The following is a 23,598-nucleotide window of genomic DNA, read 5'->3' on the forward strand; positions in this document are numbered from 1 at the left end:
CCATTTATAGTTATAAGAATAATTTTCATGACAATTTCATGACTTGATGATATGCCCCTAATATGTCCTCACTTGAAGAAAGAAAGGTAATATACTCTAAGTGATCTCCAGGATTCTTATTGAAAAATTACAGGAGGAAAGGCAGAAGAAGGTAAGTCTATTTCATTTGTGCAACTAAAACAGTTTGTATAATTTGTATTATTATTGTGTGTGTATTATTTGAGCAAGAAAGCGATTAGTAGTTTACATCAGGAAAAATAAGAGGCAGGGGAATCTCAGAAAGTGACTTTTTCATCTTACATGTTAGTCATCCTTGTTTTGAGATTTAATGAGATATTTGACATTAAAATTATTTTTGTAGGGCAGAAAAAATTCTACAGGAAAACGACTGGACAGTTTATCATGAATGTCTTTTTGTAAAGACATCTCTTTTTGTAACTCATGGTTACATGAGTTTTTAAGATACACATAAATGCAATCAGAATGATAAAATTAAATGTGAGTAATAAAACAAAAAGATGTCTGTTAGATAGAACTTTGAATGTTCATATTTCCCTAAGTATATTAGATGCATGGTCAAATATATAATTAGGAGAAAAGGAATTGAATACACAGAAATTAAATTGTCTCATATTGGTGATATTTAGGCACTATCGAAAAAGCCTACATCTATTTCCACATTTCATTTAACTTTACTAAACTTTATTCAGTGGAAAATATGTGTTTATATATATATATATATACATGAGTATGGTATGTTTTGTATGTGCTAATACTGAGGCTTGAACTCATGCTTCTGAGTATTTTGGATCAAGGCTAGTGCTTTAACACTTGAGCCCCAGCTCCACGTCCATTTGTCTGTTTGTGAGGGAGTGTGAGTGAGTGAGTGTGTGCACCTGCATTTAAATGGAGACAAGAGTCTTACAGACTTTTCTGCCCAGGTTGCCTTGGAAACACAATGCATAGATCTCAACTGCAGTTCAGCTAGGGTTTCACACATGAGCCTGCTCACGTCATCCTTTCTCTTATTTTCCTACTAACTTTTGTTATGGATACATTAATTAGTAATATTTGATAAAGTTTCTATCTATATCCATATTCTTGTCTACATCTCAAAGTCTACAAAACTAAAATGCAATAAAATTACAAAAAATTAGAATATAACTCTAAAGTGAAAAATATATTCTAAGTATTTACTGAGTTGTTTCATCCTAAACACTTGTAAAAGGTCACTTTGGGGTTTTACTTAAAAGGGAGATGTTAACTATCTCTCTAGCAATTGAATTACTTTCTCATGCATAAGGAATCAATAATGAATAGTTCAAGAATACCAGGAGTTCTGGAGAGGTTTTAAGCAGATGTTCCAGTAACTGAAATTGAACTAAGATTAGCATAATCATCTGTGACAACATCACAACAGTATCCAAGAAATATTTTAACACTAGTCTCCTTGATTTATCCCCTCACCTCTATTTATTTATTATCCCCTAGAAAGACTTGTGGAGAAACGATGGACGTCTACAATCACACCACAGGGAGGGGTTTCATCCTTGTAGGGCTCTCTGACCTCCCTGAGGTGCGGTACTCTCTTTTCATCTCCTTTGCTCTCATCTATCAGATCACCTTAGCAGGTAATGGGGCCATCTTCCTGGCCATTGGCATAGAGAAAACTCTTCACACTCCCATGTATTGCTTTTTAGCAAATTTGTCTCTCTTAGATATGTTCTGTTCATCAACTACTGTTCCTAAGATGCTAAACACCCTCTTGACCGAAGACCACAACATTTCCTTTGTTGGCTGTGCTTTACAATTGTATTTCTTGGTGGCACTAATGGGGACTGAAGTCTTTCTTCTCGCTGTCATGGCTTATGACCGGTATGTGGCCATATGTTTTCCCCTTCGTTACACCCTCATCATAACAAACATTCGCTGTGCACAGCTGGTGTCTGGAACCTGGGCAGCAGGATTTCTCAATTCTGTCATCCACACAATGGCCACCTTCAGCCTGTCTTTCTGCAAGTCTAATCGAGTTAACCAGTACTACTGTGATATCCCACAAATTGTGGCCCTGTCCTGCACGTCTACTTATGTGGCAGAATTACTTGCTCTAGTGATAGGTGGTATCTTTGGGACTAGTGCCTTCTTGACTACCTTGATCTCCTATATGTACATCATCTCCACCATCCTGAAGATCCGGTCAGCAGAAGGGAAGCGCAAAGCCTTCTCCACATGTGCCTCCCACCTCACTGTGGTTTGTTTGTTCTATGGCACTGCCATCTTTACATACATGCGCCGCTCTTCCAGTGAAAAAGCCCTAGCCAGAGACAGACTCATTTCCATGCTGTATGGAGTAATCACTCCAATGCTAAATCCCGTCATCTACAGCCTGCGAAACACAGAGGTGAAAGGAGCCCTCAGAAAGTTGTTACGTTGCTAAATATGCTTACAGAATGCAATATTGAAACTGATTTTGCATTGTCATAAATCTCAGCACTTTTCATTGCATGTGTGATGACAGTTAATAGTTCAGAGTGTTATCATTTACTCCCTCTTTCACCTCTAGAAAGAGAAGTATTTCTTATATAATTACTTATTTAATGCACCAACTTTGGGCTTCTATTCTCTTCTATCATAGATTTCCTAGCTCTGTGTGTCCTAATTACTTTTGCCATACAGTTCCCAGTTTCCAGTCTGGTGGTGAGGCTTACTATATGTTCATTGTTTGCATTTCAGATTCTCTATTCCCTATGTGGTATTCTGTATCTCTTTCTTCTGTGTCCTGTAGTCATTTCTGTTTTCACTAAAGGATGTAACCACACAGCTAGTGAAATGTTTATATATTATTGAATGTATATTTTTTCTGTATTGTCAAAGATTTCATTCATGTGTAATCTGCATCAAATAACTATTTATCATGTGTAACTGTGACTCTAAAATTTGGTTGTAAGCAGTTTTTAGATACTTGGCCTAGGCATCAATGATCTATGACAAAAGTCAGTTGAACCAATTGACATGCTTTAGAACATTCTTCCAGTAGTCATCATAATGTAGGATAATTACTTTCATTTAATTTTAGATGGAGCTAGGGAATGCATACATAATTGAGATTTCAATGACCTTGTAAAATTATACTATTTATAGAGGTTCTACTGGAACTTCAAATTTTTATGTTGATTCCTTGATTTATTCTCAATAATCGAGCTTGCATACTGTATGAAAGAATGAAATTTTCATTGTACAAGTATATTTGTTGGAATTAGATAGGTATAAAATTAAATAAAACATTTGAAATTTAAGCAAGGCTTCCTTTTAGATATCAAATAATTAAGTATTTCTTTAATATCTCCCTACATATGAAGGTAATGTTGATTAAATATGGGTATTTTACTGGCAATACTCAAAAGTGTATTTAATTTTATTCTCTCAGTAACAAGGTAGATATCATCATTTCAATGATGAATCAGGCGATAGAAAATTCTAGAAACAATTTTCAGAAATCAATTTAAAAATTATAAAAATCTCCCTACTTATAGTTTTACATAAAATTCTGAGGTTCTAATACTTTCTTCTTTTGTGAATATTAGGATTTAAGTCAAGTTCTTTTGCTTGCTAAGCAACCATTTCAGCAATTCCCCACACTTTTTCAATTTGGTTTGTTTATGTGATAATGTTTTGTGCTAAGTTTGCCTAAATGCTGTGGAGTGCACAGCATTTTTCATAGAGACTAATAGGTAAGAATAATGATTGGTACAGCAGTAGCATTTTAAAGAATGCCATGAATTCTGGATGTGAGACCAATTCTTCATAGGAAATGAATCAAGAATTTTATTCAGGTAAGTTAAATTTCAAGCAACTTCCAGTTGTCTAAATCTACTGCATAGAGGCCTGAAGTTTGGCAAAGTGGTAGAGTGCTGGCCTAGGATACACAAAAACCTGGGTTCAATTCTTCGGTATCACATACATAGAAAAAAGCCAGAAGTGGTGCTGTGGCTCAAGTGGTAGAGCTCTAGCCTTGAGAAAGCCAAAGGACATTGTTCTGGCCCCAAGCCCAAGCCCAGGACTGGCAAAAGAAAAAGTTTATAAATCTACTACATAACAATATATGTACAAACTGGAACCAGACTCTCTGGTTGGTGTTTTTTGCCTCCTGAATTGTCTTGGACTAAACATTTTTAGATAATGCTCAATCAGTTTTCTAATAATGTATACTAATTCTTTCAAAATATAGTCACAGCAATCTGCATACATGACCTCTAACAATGAATGTGCATCACCTTTCAAAGAGCGTATCTATATTACAGTACAAATAATATCTCTGTAGGTTATAATCATACTCAGTGTAGGCTTAGTGAAGTTTTCAGCATGAGTATCTCCTGATTGACATACTGAAGTACAAACAACAGTTAAAGGGAAAATTACCTATCACACACATTGACATACTCATCCTCTAACATAGTTTCATTTGGATATTTATTGCTGTCTTTATACTACTATTTCCATTTCAAAAGGAAAGAAATACAAGAACAACATCTTAAAAGGCAGAAAATGAAGCTAGAGAGAATCATGTTGAGTGAGATAAGTGAAGACCAAAGCAACAAAGGCACATGACATCCTTAATATGAGGATATTAGATCTTAACAGTACAATAGCGATGACTCAATATTTGGGTACCCAATGTTATGGACATGGTCTTGGAGATATAAACATAACTACATAGACATAAAAAGCTATCATGGGCTATATACTCTATAGACATAATGTTTTATTATATAGATTAATGCTTAATTTTAATTATGTTCTAAAACCTAAGTGCCAGTGATTGTATACAGAAATTCCATTCTTAAATACTTGTTAAACATGACATTTGAAATATGATGTAAAAATCAATGTTAATAAATCCTTTCTTTTATTTTTTCAATAAATTCTCTAATTAAAAAAACAGAAAGTGGAAATTTAGAATCAGAGATTATAATGCGTTCTATACTCTTGATGCTTTTTAAATTTTTACACATGAAAACAGGCTTCTGGTTAGTTCTCTGGCAAGGGCTATGAAAAATAAGCCAGACTGACCGCTCCTCATCCGCATTCTGCCTTCTCTGGGAAGCTTCTTTCCACTCACTTCACCCCTGATGTCCTCCATCATGAAACATAGCACCTTAGCTGGCATCAGGGTAGTCTGGACTTTGCACCTTGAGAAGTCTGAGTTTAATAGACTGATGTTCTTTTAATTTAATTTAATTTAATTTAATTTTTTATTGTGTGGTAATGTATAGAGGGGTTACAGTTACATTTGACAGATAGTAGGTTCATTGCTTCTAACATATAGGCTAATTTTCTTTACAATGTATCACCTCTGATATGTTGATGCAACAGTGAAAATGGACTGACAGACCGGTGGGTAATTCCACTGCCCTGGTGGACATGTATGGGCAGTTGAGCTCCACTGCTCAGTTGAGTTCTTGGGGATCTGGGTTATGCATCACTGAAGAGAAGTTGAAGGGACCATGTCTGCGGCTTGCAGCGGGCAATCTATATATGCACCGCTTTAGTGGTGAAGTCAGATGACTTCTCTACCTTTCCTTAATTGTCCTTTCGAGAGATGTGATTTGATGAAAAGATACCATGATCTATAAGTAATATAACAATCAAACCAATTTCATAAGAAAAAGGGTGGCATATATATAGGAAGGTGGTCGATTTTTGAAGATTAATTTTATACCCTGCTACCTTGCTAAAGTTTTGAATCAGTTCAAGCAGCTTGGGAGTGGAGTCCATAGGGTTCTTTTTTGACATAAAAATTATTTTATTGTTGGGGTGATGTACAGAGGGGTTAGTTACATTCATCAGATAGTGGATACCTTACTTCTTGAACATTGTTACCCCTTCCCATGTTTTTCTCCCACTTTCCTTTCCTCCATCCCCTCCCACTCATCTTGTTTTTCCCTGACCTCATTTTTAAATACACAAATAAGCATATACACAATATGCCAAGTACCAAAGTCAAATAAAATAACAACATGAAATAAACATTAAGGGGAAAAGAAGAAAAAAGAAATAGCTTCACATAGTACATTAAGAACAACAATCACAAAGATAAACCTCTAGTTTCCATATCCTGGAATTCACACACAACTAAGTTCATCACAGCATTATTCACCATAGTTAAGATATGGAACCAACCCAGATGCCCCTCAGTTGGTGAATGGGTCATGAAGATATGGTTTATTTACATCATGGATGTTGTGTTGATAGGTTTAGTATGGTCTTGTTTCTGCATATTTGTGTAAATGCCTAGTAGTGGGATTACTGGGTCATAGGGGAGCTCTATGTTTAGTCTTTTGAGGAATCACAACACTGCTTTCCAGAGTGGTTGGACAAGTTTACACCCCGTCAATGATCCTTCCTGACCACATAACCACCAGCATCTGTTGTTATTAGTTTCTTGATCATGGGAATTCTAACTGGAGTGAGGTGGAATCTCAGAGTTGTTTTGATTTGAATTTCTTTTTTACATATATTTTTTATTGTAATTAACAGAAGAGTTACATTGTATTCACCAGACAGAAGGTGCATTACTTCACATACATTGATAACCTTTCTCATGTCTTGGTCCCCATTTCCCGCTCCCCACCCCCCTGCCGCTCATGTTGTTTTCCCCCCTTTCCTATCCGACTTCAAATAACCAGATATGCATATATACAATATATCAGATAACCAGGTGAAATACTGTAACAATATGAGATAACCAAGGGACAGCAAAAGAGATGAGAGCTAACATAATACATTAAGGACAACAATCACTCATTATATGGCTTTTGTTTCTATATCCTGGAGGTCCTTTCATTTAGCATCATTCTATATGGCCTTATGTATCTAGATTTTGTTCTGTTGTAAATCTCTGCTAGGAGAGCCCAAGGTTTCTACTGATGACAAATGAGGGAAACTATTGAGCCTATGTTCCTTTGAGTCTGGCTCACTTCACTTAATATGATTTTTTCTAAGTCTTTCCATTTCCTTACAAATGGGGCATATCATTCTTTCTGACAACAGTATAGAATTCCATTGTGTATAAATACCACATCTTGTTGATCCACTCATCAACTGAGGGGCATCTGGGTTGGTTCCATACCTTTGCTATGGTAATTAGTGCTGCAATGAACATCATTGCGCTAGTGGCTTTAGTATGCCCTTTTTTCTGGACCATTGGGTAAATGCCAAGTAGTGGAATTGCTAGGTCAGAGGGGAATTCTATGTTTAGTCCTTTGAGGAACTGCCATACGGCTTTTCAGAGTGGTTGAATGAGTTTGCACTCCCACCAACAGTGTAGTAGTGATCCCTCCTGGCTACATCCCCTCCAGCATCTGTTGTTATTAGATTTCTTGATCCTGGCCATTCTAACTGGAGTGAGGTGGAATCTTAGAGTTGTTTTGATTTGCATTTCTTTTATGGCCAGAGATGTTGAGCATTTCTTTATGTGTCTATAGGCCATTCTTATTTTTTCTTCAGAGAACTCTCTCTTAAATCTTTGGCTCATCTTTTAATGGGATGGTTGTTTCTTTGGAGATTAGTTTTGGAGTGATTCAATTTTTTGAGCTGTGGATATATTTTAGATATGAGGCCTTTGTCTGTTGTATGGGTAGTGAAGATCTACCATTCTGTAGTGATATTATATCTTATTTCACACCAATTCTACCATTTTTATGGTACTAGGGATTTAATTTAGGGCCTCATAGTTGGTAGAAATGTCCTCTGACATTGAGCTATTTCCAGTCCTTTTTGCCTTGGCGAGGGATAGTTTGCTTTGTGATCATCCTAATTACAGTTTCTATGTAGCTAAAGTGGCAGATGCATGCCATAACATCCAGCTCAGTACCTTTCGCCTGGGCTTTCCCTGAATCACAATCTTCTTGATATCTGATTCTGGAATAGCTGGAAATATGGACTTCAAACAACTTGTCTTCTATGGCTCCAGTCTTAGCCATTAATTTTTTTTGGCCAATCCTGGTGCTTGAACTCAGGGGCTGGGCACTGTCCATGGGCTTTATCAAGGCTAAAGCTCCACCACTTGAGCCATAGAACCACTTCCAGCCTTTTCTGTATATGTAGAACTGAGGAACAGAACCCAGGGGTTCATGAATTCTACGCAAGCACTCTATCTATATTCCACGCTCACTGTCCCCAGTATTATCCATTCTTAAATGCTTTATTTAGTTTTATCATTAAATGCCTCCTTATAGTCACAGTTAAAATCATCTTTTCTTTATAATTTATCTTGTAAGAATGCATGTTGGAGGGATAAAATAGGGACGATGCTGTGCCCAGCATCAGGTTATTGCCAACACTTGAAATGCAGTGAAATGCAAGCCAGGCACAAAGCCTTTGAACAGTTAAAAGTCACTGCATTTCTTGATATAAATGGAAATATTAACTTAGTTTTTTCTTAGAAAGATTTTCTTAACACTGAGTTTTACATCATATTTCAAATGGCATATTTAACAAACAAGTATTGAAGAAGGGAATCTCTACATGCAATCACTGGCACATAGATTTTAGAACATAATTAAAATTGAGCTGAGGGCTTGTATGCCATAGATATATGTCAATCTGTATAATATAGCATTATGTCTATAGAGTATCACATCACAGACTTTTTTTGCAAGTCCTTGGGACTGAACTCAGGGCCCTCAGGCCCTGTCCTTGGGCTTTCTTAAGGCTAGAGCTCATATTTTGGATGAATTGTCACTGCAATTGTAAGAATCTAAGTTACTTAGTAACACCAATTTATTTCTTACTTTTTGTCCACATGATCAATAAAATATTGTAAACCTGACTCTAGGCCTTTATATGAAACAAAATGGCACTCATCTAATTTTATACTACTAAAACCTTGCATAATTTTTTCAACGATGTATTTCAATTGCTAGGACTGGATTTATGAAGAAGAAAATATTACTCTAGAATCTTCATTATTGTATTTCCTAAGGGACAAATGAGCAAAACATAAATTATAAATTAAATTCTAATGTGAGTTCTATATATAAGTGGTGTTTGCTTTGACTGACTGAAGTGGTGTATGGACAGAATCATCTTGCTTTCTTCTTCCTGATTTTCTGTGTGGTAAACATAATCTATTTTAAAAAAACTAAGTGCAATATTTCTTCAAGTAGTGATATTTTAAGTAGAACAAAATTTTAATTATATTAAGGTTTCAGATATATTTGTGAAACATTGTTTGCCTAATAAGCAAATGTCATTTTTCTTTATACAGTTGAAACTTTAGGTAACTATTTTCTGAGCAGAAAACTTCATGTGTATTTCATTTGGCTCTGACTCTATGCAAACTAGCAAGATGGAAATAACAAAGTTTCATTTCTAGGTGATTTCCAGTGTGAAGTTAATGCTAGCCACACAACCTGTAAGATGATAATTACATGTCTATATCAGTGATCACATGTGGCAGGGTTTGTAAAGAATGCATTTCCTAAGAGATTCTCTGAATCCTCTGTGAACTACTGATTCTTTACATGTCTGAGCAAGTTATGGAATTTCTTGCTTAAAAATATTGTTGATAAAATTCCACTCATAATTCAAAATAAATTACAAGAAATTCTTGATTAAGTTATGCTTGTAAGTAGGAGAAGCAATGAAAAAAACTCTCCACATAATATGATGCATATGATATATTAAGACCATAATTTTTATTGAACCAAATTAAATAGCCAGTTACAAAATTTAAAAAATAATATACTGGATAATTTTGATGGATGCATATTGATTATGTAACTTGTGGAAAAATGAGGCTATATGCATATAACAAAATGCTGTAAGTATATTTCTTATAGTTCATCTTTCTAAAAAGCATGCAATTTACAACTGTGAATAAAAAGAAATAGGTGCTGGGAGTTTGGCTAAGTAGAGTGCTTGCCTAGCATGCATAAAGTCCTGGGTTTGATTCCTTGGTATTACATACATAGAAAAAGCCAGAAGTAGAGCTGTGGCTCAAGTGGTAGGGTCCTTGAGAAAACCCAAGGACAGTGCTTGGGCCCTGAGTTCAATTTCAGGACTTGCAAAAAAAAGAACAAACCAAAACAAAACAAATAAACAGTCCTGACAAGAAATTCCTTGAGACTCCTACCTACAATGAATTATATCTGCTCCACATAAGAAAAAGCCAGAGGTTTAGTGGTAGAATACTACCCTTGAGCAAAAAAAATCTCAGGGACAGCAGAGTTCAAGCCCCAGGACCAGAACAACAAAAAAAGATACGTATGTGACCGGTTGCAGACTTTTTGCTAAGGGAAATGCATTCCTTATCAATTATAATCTGTGAAACTGGCCCAGAAAACTTTACCTAACAGCACTTGATCAGCAAATGTTAGGCTCTCAGTTTAAACCCCAATACCACCAAAAATAAGTAAGTTGAGGTAACATTTACTTGATTACATAGAAGATGGCATATACATAGCTTAAACTTGAACAGGTAGCTATAGGGATTTTGTGGACCCTTTGGTTAAAAATAATTTTTCTGCTTTGAATTAATGGGATCTGGAATATTAAATCTGAAATGGCTTAGTTAAAATTGAGCATTAATGTTATGTGCTGGTGGCTCCATATTGATAGCTACATAGGAAGCTGACATCTAAGGATTGTGATTTGGAGTCAGCATCTTATCTACAATTAACTAGCATAATAACTAAAGCCATGGCTCAAGTGGTACAACAACAGCCAAGAACAAAAGAGCTGAGTGAGGGTGTGAGGACTTAAATTCAAGCTTAAGCACTAGTACTTGCATGTATGTACATGCACGTTCGAGCACACACACAATGAAGAATCAAATTGGTGTTCTTTTTTGTGCTGTTTTTCTGTTCCCACTCGGAATGATTTGGACAGGTTATCCTTAAACTTCTGGTTATAAATAAATACTTAAGTCTTGCATGCAATGGTGCGCTATTCTGATGCTATACTTGTAGCTAGTTAAAAGCCTGTTACCCAGAATAGACTTTCTGCGATTTGGTAAACATCATAATGCATTCAGATACATGATTAGACCAATAGTATAACAGATTTATGATAAACAGGATACTTTGTGTTGCTTTTAATATATACTGAAGTTTTGTTTTATTTTTAAGAATAATCTCTTATGGCATTCTATCAATTCTCAGGCTAGATGAACTACAGAAGCAACTACAAGAAGATATAAAGCTGGGCCAGGGCATTAAATTTCCAATCAGACTTAGTGACCAAGACAGTACAGATGATGAGGATGGCCTCTTGGAAAAACATAAGTACATCAGTTTTCATATGTGCTTATGAATGCATAACACATTTAAAATCACTTAAGGTTTTAAAGTTTTAGTTTTGTTTTTGTAAAATAATTAAGCCATTGCTGGCAGTTTGAGTAGTAACTAATATACCTGGGGTTTGTTGAGAAGAAAATAGTAGGTTCAAGTTACATCATTTCGACTGGTTATTGTTTCTTTTCATACTGATTGCCATCTTTGACGATTAGCAGAATGTCAACATTTTCCTGCATTCATCTTTTTAGTGCAAAAAAATGCAAGTTATCTAATGACTTTTTCTGTATTTCAGAGAATTTCTAAAGAAATTTTCAGTTACAATTGATGCAGTTCCTGATCATCATCCTTGGATTTAAGGGACTCTGGTTTTATCAAAGTGCTGTAGAAAAGCTTAATTTCAAGTAAGTAAAATATAGACATTTTTTACTATATAAAAAATAATTCTAAAAAAGTTCTGACCAGCCAGGCACCATGCTAGCAATGCTAGCTACCCAAGGGGTTGAGATTAAGGATAGCAGTTCAAATCCAGCATGGGCAGAGAAGTCTGTGAGACTCTTCTCCAATAAACTACTCAGAAAAAGCTGGTGGCTCAAGTGGTAAAATGTTAGGTTTGAGCACAAAGAAGCTTAGAGATAATGCCTAGGCCCTGAGTTCAAGCCCCAGGACTAGCAAAACAAAATTAACCAATGTGAGGCCAGGAGTTTGGCCTAGTGATAGAGTGCTTACATAGTATCCACAAAGATCTAGGTTTAATTTCTTGGTACCACATACATAGAAAAAGCCGGAAATGGAAATGAGGCTCAAGTTGTAGGGTTCTAGCCTTGAGAAAACCCAAGGACAGTGCTTGGTCCCTGAGCACAAATGCAGGACCGGCAAAAATAAATAAATAAATACAAATATAAATATTAAATTGGATATTTAAAGTTTGTCTCTGAAGATAATATTTCTACAGTCCAATATGTCTCATGTATATATGCTACTGTATTTTCATAATATTATTATGCACAGATAAGCATTGACATTATAAGAATTTACATGGTAATAGATTTTTTTTTGCCAGTTCTTGGGATTGAACTAAGGGCCTGACCACTAATCTTGGACGTTCCCAGGGCTAGAGTTACACAACTTGGGCCACAACACCACTTTTGGCCTTTATCTATGTGTGTGGTACACAGGAAACAAACAGAGCTTTATGCATGCTAGGCAAGCACTCTACTAGTAGGTCAAACTCCTAGTCCAACAATAGTTTTTTCATCACTGTTATTTATTCTGTAATTTTCTATCATTAGTTTCATGAAAGAAAAATATTTTATAGTTTCCAAGTAATAGACAATTAATCAAATAAACCAAGTAAACATGAGGCCCTGAATTCAAATCACAGTATCAGCAAGAAATGATATGAAAGAAGCATTTCATATTTACTGTTTTAAAACAGAGACACTTGAAGAGATGAAATAAAAGTCTTATATTCCTGTACTTAAATACATATATTTCTTGTGTGTATTAACTACTGGTATTTCTTAATTTGTTTCTCCAAATATATACATATATATAGCCTACAGTAATCTGTGTATTTTCTTTGTGTTAGAACATAGGTATTATGGAAGCATACAAAATACAGAATAAGAAAATTATGAGACAATGTGCACCAGAGCATGAAGAACTGAAACAGTACAATAGACAAGCATAAAAATAGCACCACCAGAATGCAGTGAGTGCCTATCTGCATATGAGAAATCCACCATCAGCTCCACTGCTAAAAATCCAGTATTGTTGAATGCTTGACAATGATTCCCAGGTAGTGATTCAGAGGGCTTCTTTCTGACAAGGAAGGGTGAACATGTTTGAAAATATCGTAAGTAAAGCAACTGTTTTAAATAAAGTTAAAGTCCTCAATGGAAATGGAATGTAACGTTTCCAAGTAGAGTTAGTCGACACAGTTCATCAGCATCCATACTGTCTTTGTTAGGAGAGTCTCCATTGTTAGATTCCTTGTTTTATAGCCTTAAACAGTGCTTCTTGGCTTAGTTCAGTACAGACAGTGGTGGAAAGAAGAGATGGACCTTTACAATCATACAACTGTGACTCAGTTTATTCTCCTTAGACTCTCTGACCTCTCTGAAATGCAGTACCCTCTTTTCCTGACGTTTGTCATCATCTACCAGGTGACCTTGGCGGGTAATGGGGCCATTCTCCTGGCCATTGGCATAGAGAAAAAGCTTCACACTCCCATGTATTTCCTCTTGGCAAATTTGTCCCTGTTAGACATATTTTGTCCATCTGCTACAGTTCCCAAGATGCTCCAGAACCTCTTGACAGAAGATCACAGCATTTCTTTTGTTGGGTGTGCTTTACAGCTTTATTTCCTGGTGGCACTAGCTGGGACTGAGGTCTTTCTGCTGGCTGTCATGGCTTATGATCGGTATGTGGCCATATGTTTTCCCCTTCGATATACTCTCATCATGACCCATGTTCGGTGTGTGCAGTTGCTGACTGGGACCTGGACAGCTGGCTTTCTTCACTCCCTTCTCCACATGATGATGACCTTCAAGCTGTCTTTCTGCAGGTCTAATCAAGTTAGCCAATACTACTGTGATATTCCATCAGTGGTGGCTCTGTCTTGTTCTTCTACTTACCTGGCTGAAATGCTAGTTTTAGTGATAGGGGGTATCTTTGCAACCACTGCTTTCTTAACCACCTTGGTCTCCTATATGTACATAATTTCCACCATCCTGAAGATCCAGTCAGCAGAGGGGAAGCGCAAAGCCTTCTCCACATGTGGTTCCCATCTCATTGTGGTTTCTTTGTTCTATGGTACTGTCATCTTTACCTACATCCGCCCTTCCTCCAGTAAACATTCTCCTGCCATTGACAGACTCATCTCCCTTTTGTATGGGGTAATTACTCCAATGTTAAACCCCATGATCTACAGCTTGAGAAACACTGAGGTAAAAGGAGCCCTCAGAAGGTTGTTATGTTGCTGAAAGTGTTATAGAATGCAATATTTAAAGTGACTTTGGTCTTAAATCTCAAATTTTCCCATTTGCCTGTGTGATCAGAGTTATTATTTCAGAGAGTTATCATTTCCTCCCTATTTCTGTCACCTCTAGAAAGAGAAATATTTCATATACAGAAAATTACATATCTAGTACACCACCTTTGTTTTTTTAACTATTTTCTTTTTCTGGGTCATGGGGCTTGAACTCTGTGCCTGGGTACTGTTCCTAAGCTCCTCAGCTCAAGACTACTGCCCTAACCCTGGACCCGGACAGTGTCCCTGAGCTACTGCCCTACCCTTGAGCCAAGTCCTGCTTCCCATTTTCTAGAGGGTAATTGGAGATAAGAGTCTCAGGTCCTTTTGTGCCCGGTCTGTGTTTGAACCTTGATCCTTAGATTTCAGCCTCATGAGTAGCTAGGATTACAAGCCTGAGCCACAGTGCCCAGCTTCTATTTCATATAATATATTTCCCCAATTTATACATTTTTTACTTCCTACTCTTCTGATAACATTTATTGTGATCATTAATTCAGATTCTCAGTTCAATCTACAGCATGCTGCTTTTCCTTCTTCAGTGTCCTGTATTCCTATTGTCACTAAATGCTATGATCACACAACTAGTAAAATGTTTTCATGTTTTTGAAAGTTTTTTTTTTGTATTTTGTTTTCTGGGTTATTGCTCAATCTATCCCACTTATATGTTTAAATTATGTTTGGATTGCAGTTTGTTGTGTGACTCTAAAAGTACGCTTCAACTTGTTTTTTATATGTATATATAAGAATGTATATATGTATGTATTTATTTTCCAGTCTTGGAGCTTGAACTCAGTGGGTGAGCAGGTTCTTGAGCTTCTTTTACTTAAGGCTAGCTCTACCTTTTGATCCAAAACTTTTTCTGTTTATGTGGTAATGAGGAATTAAACCCAGAGCTTTGTGCATGCGAGGCAAACACTCTATGACTAAGCTACATTACCAACTCCATACTGTAATCTGTTTTAAGTATTTTTCTTTTTTTTTTTTTTTGAGCTCAGGGCCTGAGCACTGCCCTTGGACTTTCTCAAGGCTAGAAGCTCTACCACTTGAGCCTCAGCACCATTTCCAGCTTTTTCCTATGTATGTAGTACCAAGGAATTGAACCCGGGTCTTCGTGCATGCTAGGCAAGCACTCTACCACTAGGCCAAACTCCCGGCCCTTAAGTACTTTTCTTTGGCGTTAGTTACATTTTATAAAATTCAGTATCACTTGATGGTTGTCCTCTACAACATACTGGAAAACTACTCATGTTATTCCCAGGAAATCATTTATTTATTTTTAGGTAATCCTGAAGTATGTATGCAAATGATATGTTAATATTGTTCTACATGCAGTAACATTATAGTTTCATTGATATTATATAAATTTTCATTTGTTTATTCTCAATAATAGTCATTGCACATGCTATGAAAGAATCAAGTCGTCATTGAATAAATATAATTATTGCTATTACATAATATATTTCTTAAAAATCCTTTAAAATAAATGTTTTTAATTACATATCTGGTATACAAATATCTAATATTTTAAACTTACTGTTACTACTATATTTTTATTGCTGATATTATATCTGCAATGCTCAATTATTTAACTTGTGAAAAAGATTTTTTCTTTTTTTAAATTGTATTTATATAGTTGACATACAGAGGGGTTACCCTTACATGAATCAGGTACAATCAGTACAGTTCTTTTTGAACCACGTGTCCCCTTCCATTGCTCTTTTCCTTTCTTTCCCTCCTGTGTCCACTCATAAGATATCCAGTTCTTCTTCCACATATTGTCTAGTGACTATCACTGTTGTATTTTTTTTATCCTTGTTCCACTTTTGATGTATTCTCCCTCACCCTCTCAAATACAAAGAAACAAAAAGATCAAAGGAAAGAATTTAGAACAACGACATAGCAACTAAAGAATCTCTCTTGAATCCTTTTCTTGGAGTTGATCTCACAGAATATTATTTTATATGATCATCTGTCCATAGCTATTAAGACTTTGTCCACTACTTCTATGCATAGCCTCCTTTGGCCTCTGTATGTTAATGACTAGGCTCCTATAAAACTTTTCATGTCCCCATGTTATTAATTTATTTTAGTCAGTATGTTTACTTGTATATTTATAGGTACATTCTATTTATGGGAAGATTAAGAATCCATGCAGCCTGTATTTCTTTGGCTATGGCTTCATTTAATAGTTTCCAAGTTTTTCCATTTCATTAAAAATAGTACAACATCATTCCTTCCATTGGATGGATAGATTAACATACTCAGATACAGTGACAATAGGAGATAAAAGCTAGGGGGACCAGGCTCTATGGTTAAAGCCTGGAATCCTAGATACTCAGGATTCTGAGATCTAAGGATCAAGATTCAAAGCCAGTCTGAGCACACAAAGACCTAAGACTCTAATCTCCAATTAACCTCTAGAAAATCGGAAATGGGGTTTGACTCAAGGGAAGGTTGGTAGCCTTGATCTGAAGAGTTCAGGGACAACACTCAGACCCAGAGTTCAAGCTCCAGGATCCACCAAAAAAAAAAAAAAACAACAAAAGAAAAAACCTAGGGGGAGAAATAGAAGAAAGAATTTAAAATTTCACCACAGTACATTGAAAAATAGCCACAATAATACCAATATCCTTGCCCAACCAAAAATGAAGGTGTATGTAGATAATGGACTACCTACCCATGACTTAAAATCTGTGATTTAAAAGATATTGAATGGTAGGCTCTGGGGTGTTTTTTGATTTTATATTGTGTCCTGCTGTTTCAGATATGGGTCCTTTTACCCTCTCAGTGTTATTTTGAATTGGTTCATATTGTCTTATATTTGTGACTCATAAGTCACAAATATATCTAATGTCCTCTTCTAACAGAGAATTATAATAGCTCAAAACCTAGGTACTTAAAGTTATATAGGATGAAATTAAATGGACCCATCTCTAGTGTTGGGAGCCAGAATGGAATCAAACTGTACCTTGATTTGCATCAGACAATTGCTTTATTGTCTTATTGTTTTCTGACCTTATTCTGTTTAAATGACCTGAGATTTACCATATGAATGTGATACCTGGAAGTTCCCTGGTTTCAAGAAGGTATATAAGCCTTGAAATAAACGGGTCTGCAGTTTTACCTGGGCTGCAGACCTCCCGGACCCCACGTGTTTGTCTCTCTTCTATTTTTTCCAGTCCCTGCCCCCTATTTCAGGAACTCCAATTTGCTGCCGGTAGGCCCCGGCAAGTGGCCCCCGAACAGGGACCCTGAAAATCTGGGATGAAGGTGGAGGACCCCGCTGTTTTGAGTGTCGCGTCGTAGGACTATTAGGAGAGGATTTTAAGAGAGTGAGAGAGCGGGAGGCTGTATTGTCGGGAGTAAAAATTATGGGTCAAGTTAATGGCCGCAGGCTATATGTACCAGTCCTAAGAGGCATACTTGAAGCCCATGGAACACGGGTGGGACAAGGGCAGCTTGAGAGCTTCCTACAGTTTGTGGAGGAGGCATGCCTGTGGTTTCCAGAGGAGGAATCCCTAAATTTAGAAACCTGGCCGAGGATAGGGAAAGGAATTCAAGATTAGTATAGTGTATATGGCCCTGAAAAGACCCCAGCAGAGGCTATTACTTTATGGAATTTAGTAAATGAATGCTTAGATCTTCGAAATGAGAATGTTGAACTTAATCTTGAATTAAAGAACCCTTCTGAGAAACCTGAGGCTGAGCCGTATGCTGCAGCCCGAGAGAATCTAAGTGAGATTTTGAGAAGGGAACAGCCACCAGATATTGAGTATAAGAGTTCAGGTTTGGATAACAGGAAGGAAAGATATGATGAGGACCGGCAGTGGAGAAGAAGTTAGAAGAAATCCTCCATTTACTATCTAAGACGGGGATAGTGCAGAGATCCCTCCCAGAAGTAGGAAATAGATATGAACCCCTGGCCACAATCTTGGTGGAATCTAATCCTTACCCCCTATTCCCACTGCCTCCGGCTGCAGCCTTGCAGCCCCAACCCCCTTTTCAACCTTTATGCATGTCTAAAGGTCCTAGCAACAAGTGCCTCCTAACAGGCACTACAACCAGGCACAGTGTATCGCAACTAAACTTGGCTCAGGCTGCTAAAAGGAGGGAAGATATTTCAGGGCCTCGATGCTTCCCCATTTTAGTTGATCATGATGCACAAGTATACCATCGACCTGTTCCTTTTAAACTATTACAGGACTTAAAGAGTGCCTGCTTCCAATATGGACCAACTGCCCCTTTTACTCAAGTAGCATTGGAGGCCACGTGTGCTGACATTTTATGCCCAAATGACTGGAAGCAGCTTGCCAGAGCATGCCTTAGTGGGGGAGAGTACTTATTATGGGAAACAGAGTTCACTGCACAGTGTCGAGCTAAAATTGAAGCAAATAGGGCTGAGAACCTGCCTTACAGTCTTGATCAGTTGCTAGGAGAGGGAACCTATAAAAACACCAAAGATCAATTGGGCTATGCAATGGAAGCCTATATACAAATAAATGCAGCTGCAAAAGAGGCTTGGAAAAAATTACCAAATTCTAACTATACTAAAAATCTAGTTGAAATTAGACAGGGACCTGATGAACCTTATCAAGAATTTTTGTCTAGATTAATGGAGACTGCAGACCGCCAAGTACAAGATGAGAACGCAAGAAAGGCTATAGTTAGACAAATACCCTATGAAAATGCCAACGCCGCCTGTCGGGCGGCTATCAGAACCCATAGGAATAAGGGAGGAATTACAGACTATGTTACACTGTGTGCTGATATAGGACCCTCCTATGTACAAGGCATCACTTTAGCCTCCGCTTCTCAAGGAAAGACTGTTACTAAATTTATAAAATATAGAGGCCAGCGGCATTCTCAGGCTGCTAGACCCCCAGGGCATTGCTTCTCTTGTGGACAAATAGGACATTGGATGGCGCAATGCCCACACCAGGCCAAGTTAGAGAAAGAAACATGACCTGGCACATGTCCACACTGTGGTAAAGTGAAGCACTGGGCTAAAGATTGCAAGTCAACAACAAATCGCAATGGCCGCCCGTTTTAGGGAAACTGGAGAAGGGGCTAGCCCCTGGCCCCACAAAACTATGGGGCAGTCCCTCCCTCTTCTCAGCCACAAGTACATCTTCTAACAACCCCCCAAAATCAGTCTCCAGCCTCTTCCATGCCACCCCAGGCAGCGCAGGATTGAACCTCTGTTCTTCTACCTGCTCAGTATTGACCCCAGAGATGGGGATACAAGCTCTCCCCACGGGGGTCTTCGGCCTCCTTTCCCCGGGCGTGGCTGGATTGCTGTTAGGGTGAAGTAGCTCAGCCCTTAAAGGGATACAAATTACACCTGGCATAATTGACCAGGATTTTACTGGAGAAATCAAGGTTATGGCCTCTGCCCCGAGACATGTAATATCGATCCCAGCAGGACAAAAAATAGCACAACTAATACTTGTGCCTTTACCTCCCGGGGATACTGCCAATTCCCCATGTGGACAGAGAGGATTTAGATCCTCTGATATCTATTGGGTACAAAGCATAAAACAAGAGAGGCCTGAGATGACTTTATTTATACAAGAAAAGCCCTTTAAAGGAATATTAGACACTGGAGCAGATGTGTCTATGACATCTAAAAAACATTGGCCAACCCAATGACCCCTAACAACCTCTATGACTTCCCTACAGGGAATTGGGTATGCAACTGACGCACAGCAGAGCAGTGCGATCCTTGCTTGGAAATACGAGGAAGGGCACTCTGATCATTTTCAGCCATTTGTCCTGGATCATCTGCCAATTAATTTATGGGGTCGTGATATCATGGAAAAAATGGGAGTGTATATGTTTAGTCCTAGTGCTGCGGTCACTAAGCAGCTGCTTGATCAAGGCCTCCTCCCTTTGGGGGACTAGGCCGAGCAGCACAGGGAGGGCCAGAGCCACTCCAACCTCAGTCTCGCCCACCGAGACAAGGATTAGGGTATTCTTTAATGGGGGCTGCTGTTTGTCCTGCCCCTCACGCCGATCCCATAAATTGGCTTTCAGAGGAACCCGTGTGGGTGGAGCAGTGGCCCCTCCCCCTAGAAAAGATCATTGCAGCTCAGCAGCTGGTGCAGGAACAGCTGGATTTGGGACATATAACCCCTTCTAACTCTCCATGGAATTCTCCAATTTTTGTTATAAAGAAAAAATCAGGTACATGGAGGCTGTTACAAGATCTAAGAAAAGTAAATGCAACTATGGAATTGATGGGGGCATTACAGCCTGGCTTGCCTTCACCCATGGCAATCCCAAAGGATACTTGTAAAATTATTGTAGATTTAAAAGATTGTTTCTTTACTATATCCCTGGCACCTCAAGACTAAGCATTTTGCCTTTAGTGTCCCCTTTGCTAATTTTAAAGAATCCATGAAGCGGTATCATTGGCTCGTGCTTCCACAGGGCATGGCAAATAGCCCAACTTTATGTCAAAGTTTTGTAGCTAGAGCCATTTCTTCCACCCGTGAAAAATTTTCTTCTGTATATATTGTTCATTATATGGATGATATCTTGTTGGCTTGTTCTGACCCTACTATCGTATGACAAGCCTTTGGACAACTAAAGCAAAATCTGAGAAAGGTTCAGGAACACCCCCCATTTACATATTTTGGCCATATATTAGGCCCTCACTACTTTAAAAGCCAAAAAATACAATTAAAAACTTCACATTTAAGTACTCTGTATGATTTTCAGCAATTCTTAGGAGATGTAAACTGGCTCCGGCCTTATCTAAAACTATCCACAGCAGAGTTAAAACCCCTCTTTGATCTCTTAAAGGGAGATACCGACCCTACATCCTTGCGCAGTTTAAATCCTGATGCCAGGAGGGCCATCCAAATTGTAGAAAAGGCAATTTCCCAGCAGCAGGTGAACTATTGTGACTACTCATTACCCTGGGGAGCTTACATTTTAGCTACTTCTCACTCCCCAACTGCTGTGTTGTGGCAGAATGGCCCGCTTTCATGGCTTCATCTGCCATCAACACCTGGCAAAGTGCTGACCCCCTATTACGAATTAGTAGCTAATCTGGTACATATGTGCTGAATGGATTCCTGCAAATATTTAGGCCAGGAACCTCATTTTATTTGTGTTCCATATAATTTACAAAAACAAGATTGGCTATTCGCCCATTGTGATTCTTGGGCTATTGCTTGGGCCAATTATACCGGAAAAATTTTGCATCACTACCCATCTAACAAACTTCTCCAATTTGCTGCATGTCATACGTTTCTTTTTCCTTCCATAGTACGGGCCTCGCCTTTGTCTTCTGCTGCCTTAGTTTTTACAGATGGATCCTCTAATGGAACGGCTGCTTTAACCATTAATGGGAAAATTGAATCTTGGGTTACAGGATTTTCCTCTGCCCAAGAGGTAGAATTAGAGGCTGTTTTACAGGCACTTGTCCTGTTACAAGGCGAGCCCTTTAACTTATACTCAGACAGTCAATATGTAATTCGTGCTCTTCAAGTCATAGAAACTGTTTCCTTTATTGGAACTACTAACTCCAATATTCAGACCCAATTTTGCCAAGTACAAACTTCGCTTTGTTCTCGCAACCACCCCTGTTTTTTTGGCTTTGTTCGAGCTCACACTAATCTTCCTGGCACTTTAAGTGAGGGCAATGCAGTTAGTGACTCCGCCACCAGAGTTTATTTAACTCAGGTTGAACTTGCTAAGCAGTCACATGCCATCCACCATCAAAACAGTCGAGCCTTGCGCCGACAGTTTAAATTATCTAGAGAAGCGACACGTCAAATAGTTAAGACTTGCTCCAGGTGTAAATCCATGGGGTCTGCTTTCTAATCACATTTGGCAGATGGATGTCACGCACATTCCATCATTTGGCCAGTTAAAATATGTTCATGTTACAGTAGATACTTATTCTAATTTCATCCTGGCCACCCCCCTTGCTGGGGAAGCTACTAAGCATTGTATTTCCCACTGCCTTTGCTGTTTTGATGTGATGGGGATTCCCTCACAAATTAAACCAGATAATGGTCCTGGTTACGCAGGACGTGCATTTCAATCCTTCTGCCAATCTTATAACATCACTCATATTACAGGCATTCCTTATAATCCTCATGGCGAGAGTATTGTGGAGTTAGCTAATGGATTACTAAAACATCAAATTTTTAAGATAAAGAAAGGGGAATTGTATCTTGCTACCCCTGTGAATATACTTAATCATGCTTTATTTGTTTTAAACTTTTTGAATTTGGACTTAAATAATGTATCCACTGCTCAGCGATTCTGGGAAAAAAGAGAGCAGCGTGCTTTTGCCTTAGTAAAGTGGAAGGATCCCCTAACTGGTGCTTGGCACGGACCCGATCCTGTTCTAACCTGGGGTTGAGGGCATGTATGTGTTTTTTCACAAGGAGAAAATGACGCCCGCTGGCTGCCTGAATGCTGCGTTCGGATTGTAGAGAGTGACAGTGGCCATCCAAGCAGCAACTCACTGGGCCTACACCCCCAACCCTCCAGTGGTGCATCCTGCGACGTGGGAAGGACCTGAGTTATTTGTGCATGTCAATGGGACTGCTCCTGATCCACTTGTTCAACACATTCATATGAGCTGTGTTTCTCCTCCTTTTGCTATTATGTAGGGACCTTTTAACATATCAATTGACTCTACACAATTTAATGTAACATGTGACAGTTGTTCTTTTACAAATGGTATGCTGTTGAGATAAAGGATTGTTCTTATTAGTTTGTCTTTACCATCCCTCTCCTTAATAACCTTTTTTTGTAAAAGATGCCCAGGTGAAAAGCAAAGGCCTCCGGAGGTAAGTAGAAGTCGGCTGACCCCCTGTTTGTCTGTGTTTTGCTTTATTTATTTTTTTTAAAAGGTGCATTGTGGGCCTAAAACAGAGGCCGGGGTGGTCAAGGGACGCCTTGACCCCCCTTTTGAGTTTCTTGTCGCTAACAGGGCATGCCATTAGAAGTTATTTAAAAGTCTCCACTTCTCTGTCTTGTTCGTGTTACATATTTTTCCTTGTCCAGTTTTGTCTTTAAAATTGGTACCAGTTCTAAATGTGGATCCTTATGGTTTTTCTGTGCGTACTCAAGCACACATCCTTGTTATTTATTTGAACATTTCTGGGCCTAGTATGGCCGCTCCCGTGTGTCTGCAGTTGTAATAAGCCCTGGAAAAATAAATTCCAGCTAAGTTACCTTGCAAAAAGTTTTGTTTTGAACCTGGTTCTCACCTGCAAGAGTAAAATTGGCAAAGCTCTCTTGACA

General features: G+C 38.1%; 2 protein-coding genes across 2 annotated transcripts; both read left to right on the plus strand.

The window, feature by feature from the left end:
• The first annotated feature begins 1,510 nt into the window (after positions 1-1,510).
• Positions 1,511-2,437, plus strand: LOC150057458 (olfactory receptor 5V1-like). Its single transcript, XM_090340021.1, has one exon. It carries the CDS (start codon positions 1,511-1,513, stop codon positions 2,435-2,437), a length of 927 nt encoding a protein of 308 aa, XP_090196147.1.
• Positions 2,438-13,354: 10,917 nt separating this feature from the next.
• On the plus strand, positions 13,355-14,281 carry LOC150057459 (olfactory receptor 5V1-like). The gene has a single exon (XM_090340022.1). The coding sequence runs from the start codon at positions 13,355-13,357 to the stop codon at positions 14,279-14,281; it is 927 nt and encodes a 308-aa protein (XP_090196148.1).
• Positions 14,282-23,598: the final 9,317 nt, after the last annotated feature.

The sequence above is a fragment of the Megascapheus bottae genome, chromosome 10 (genome assembly GCF_031878675.1).
Source record: "Megascapheus bottae isolate mThoBot1 chromosome 10, mThoBot2.hap1, whole genome shotgun sequence".
Lineage (NCBI taxonomy): Eukaryota > Metazoa > Chordata > Mammalia > Rodentia > Geomyidae > Megascapheus > Megascapheus bottae.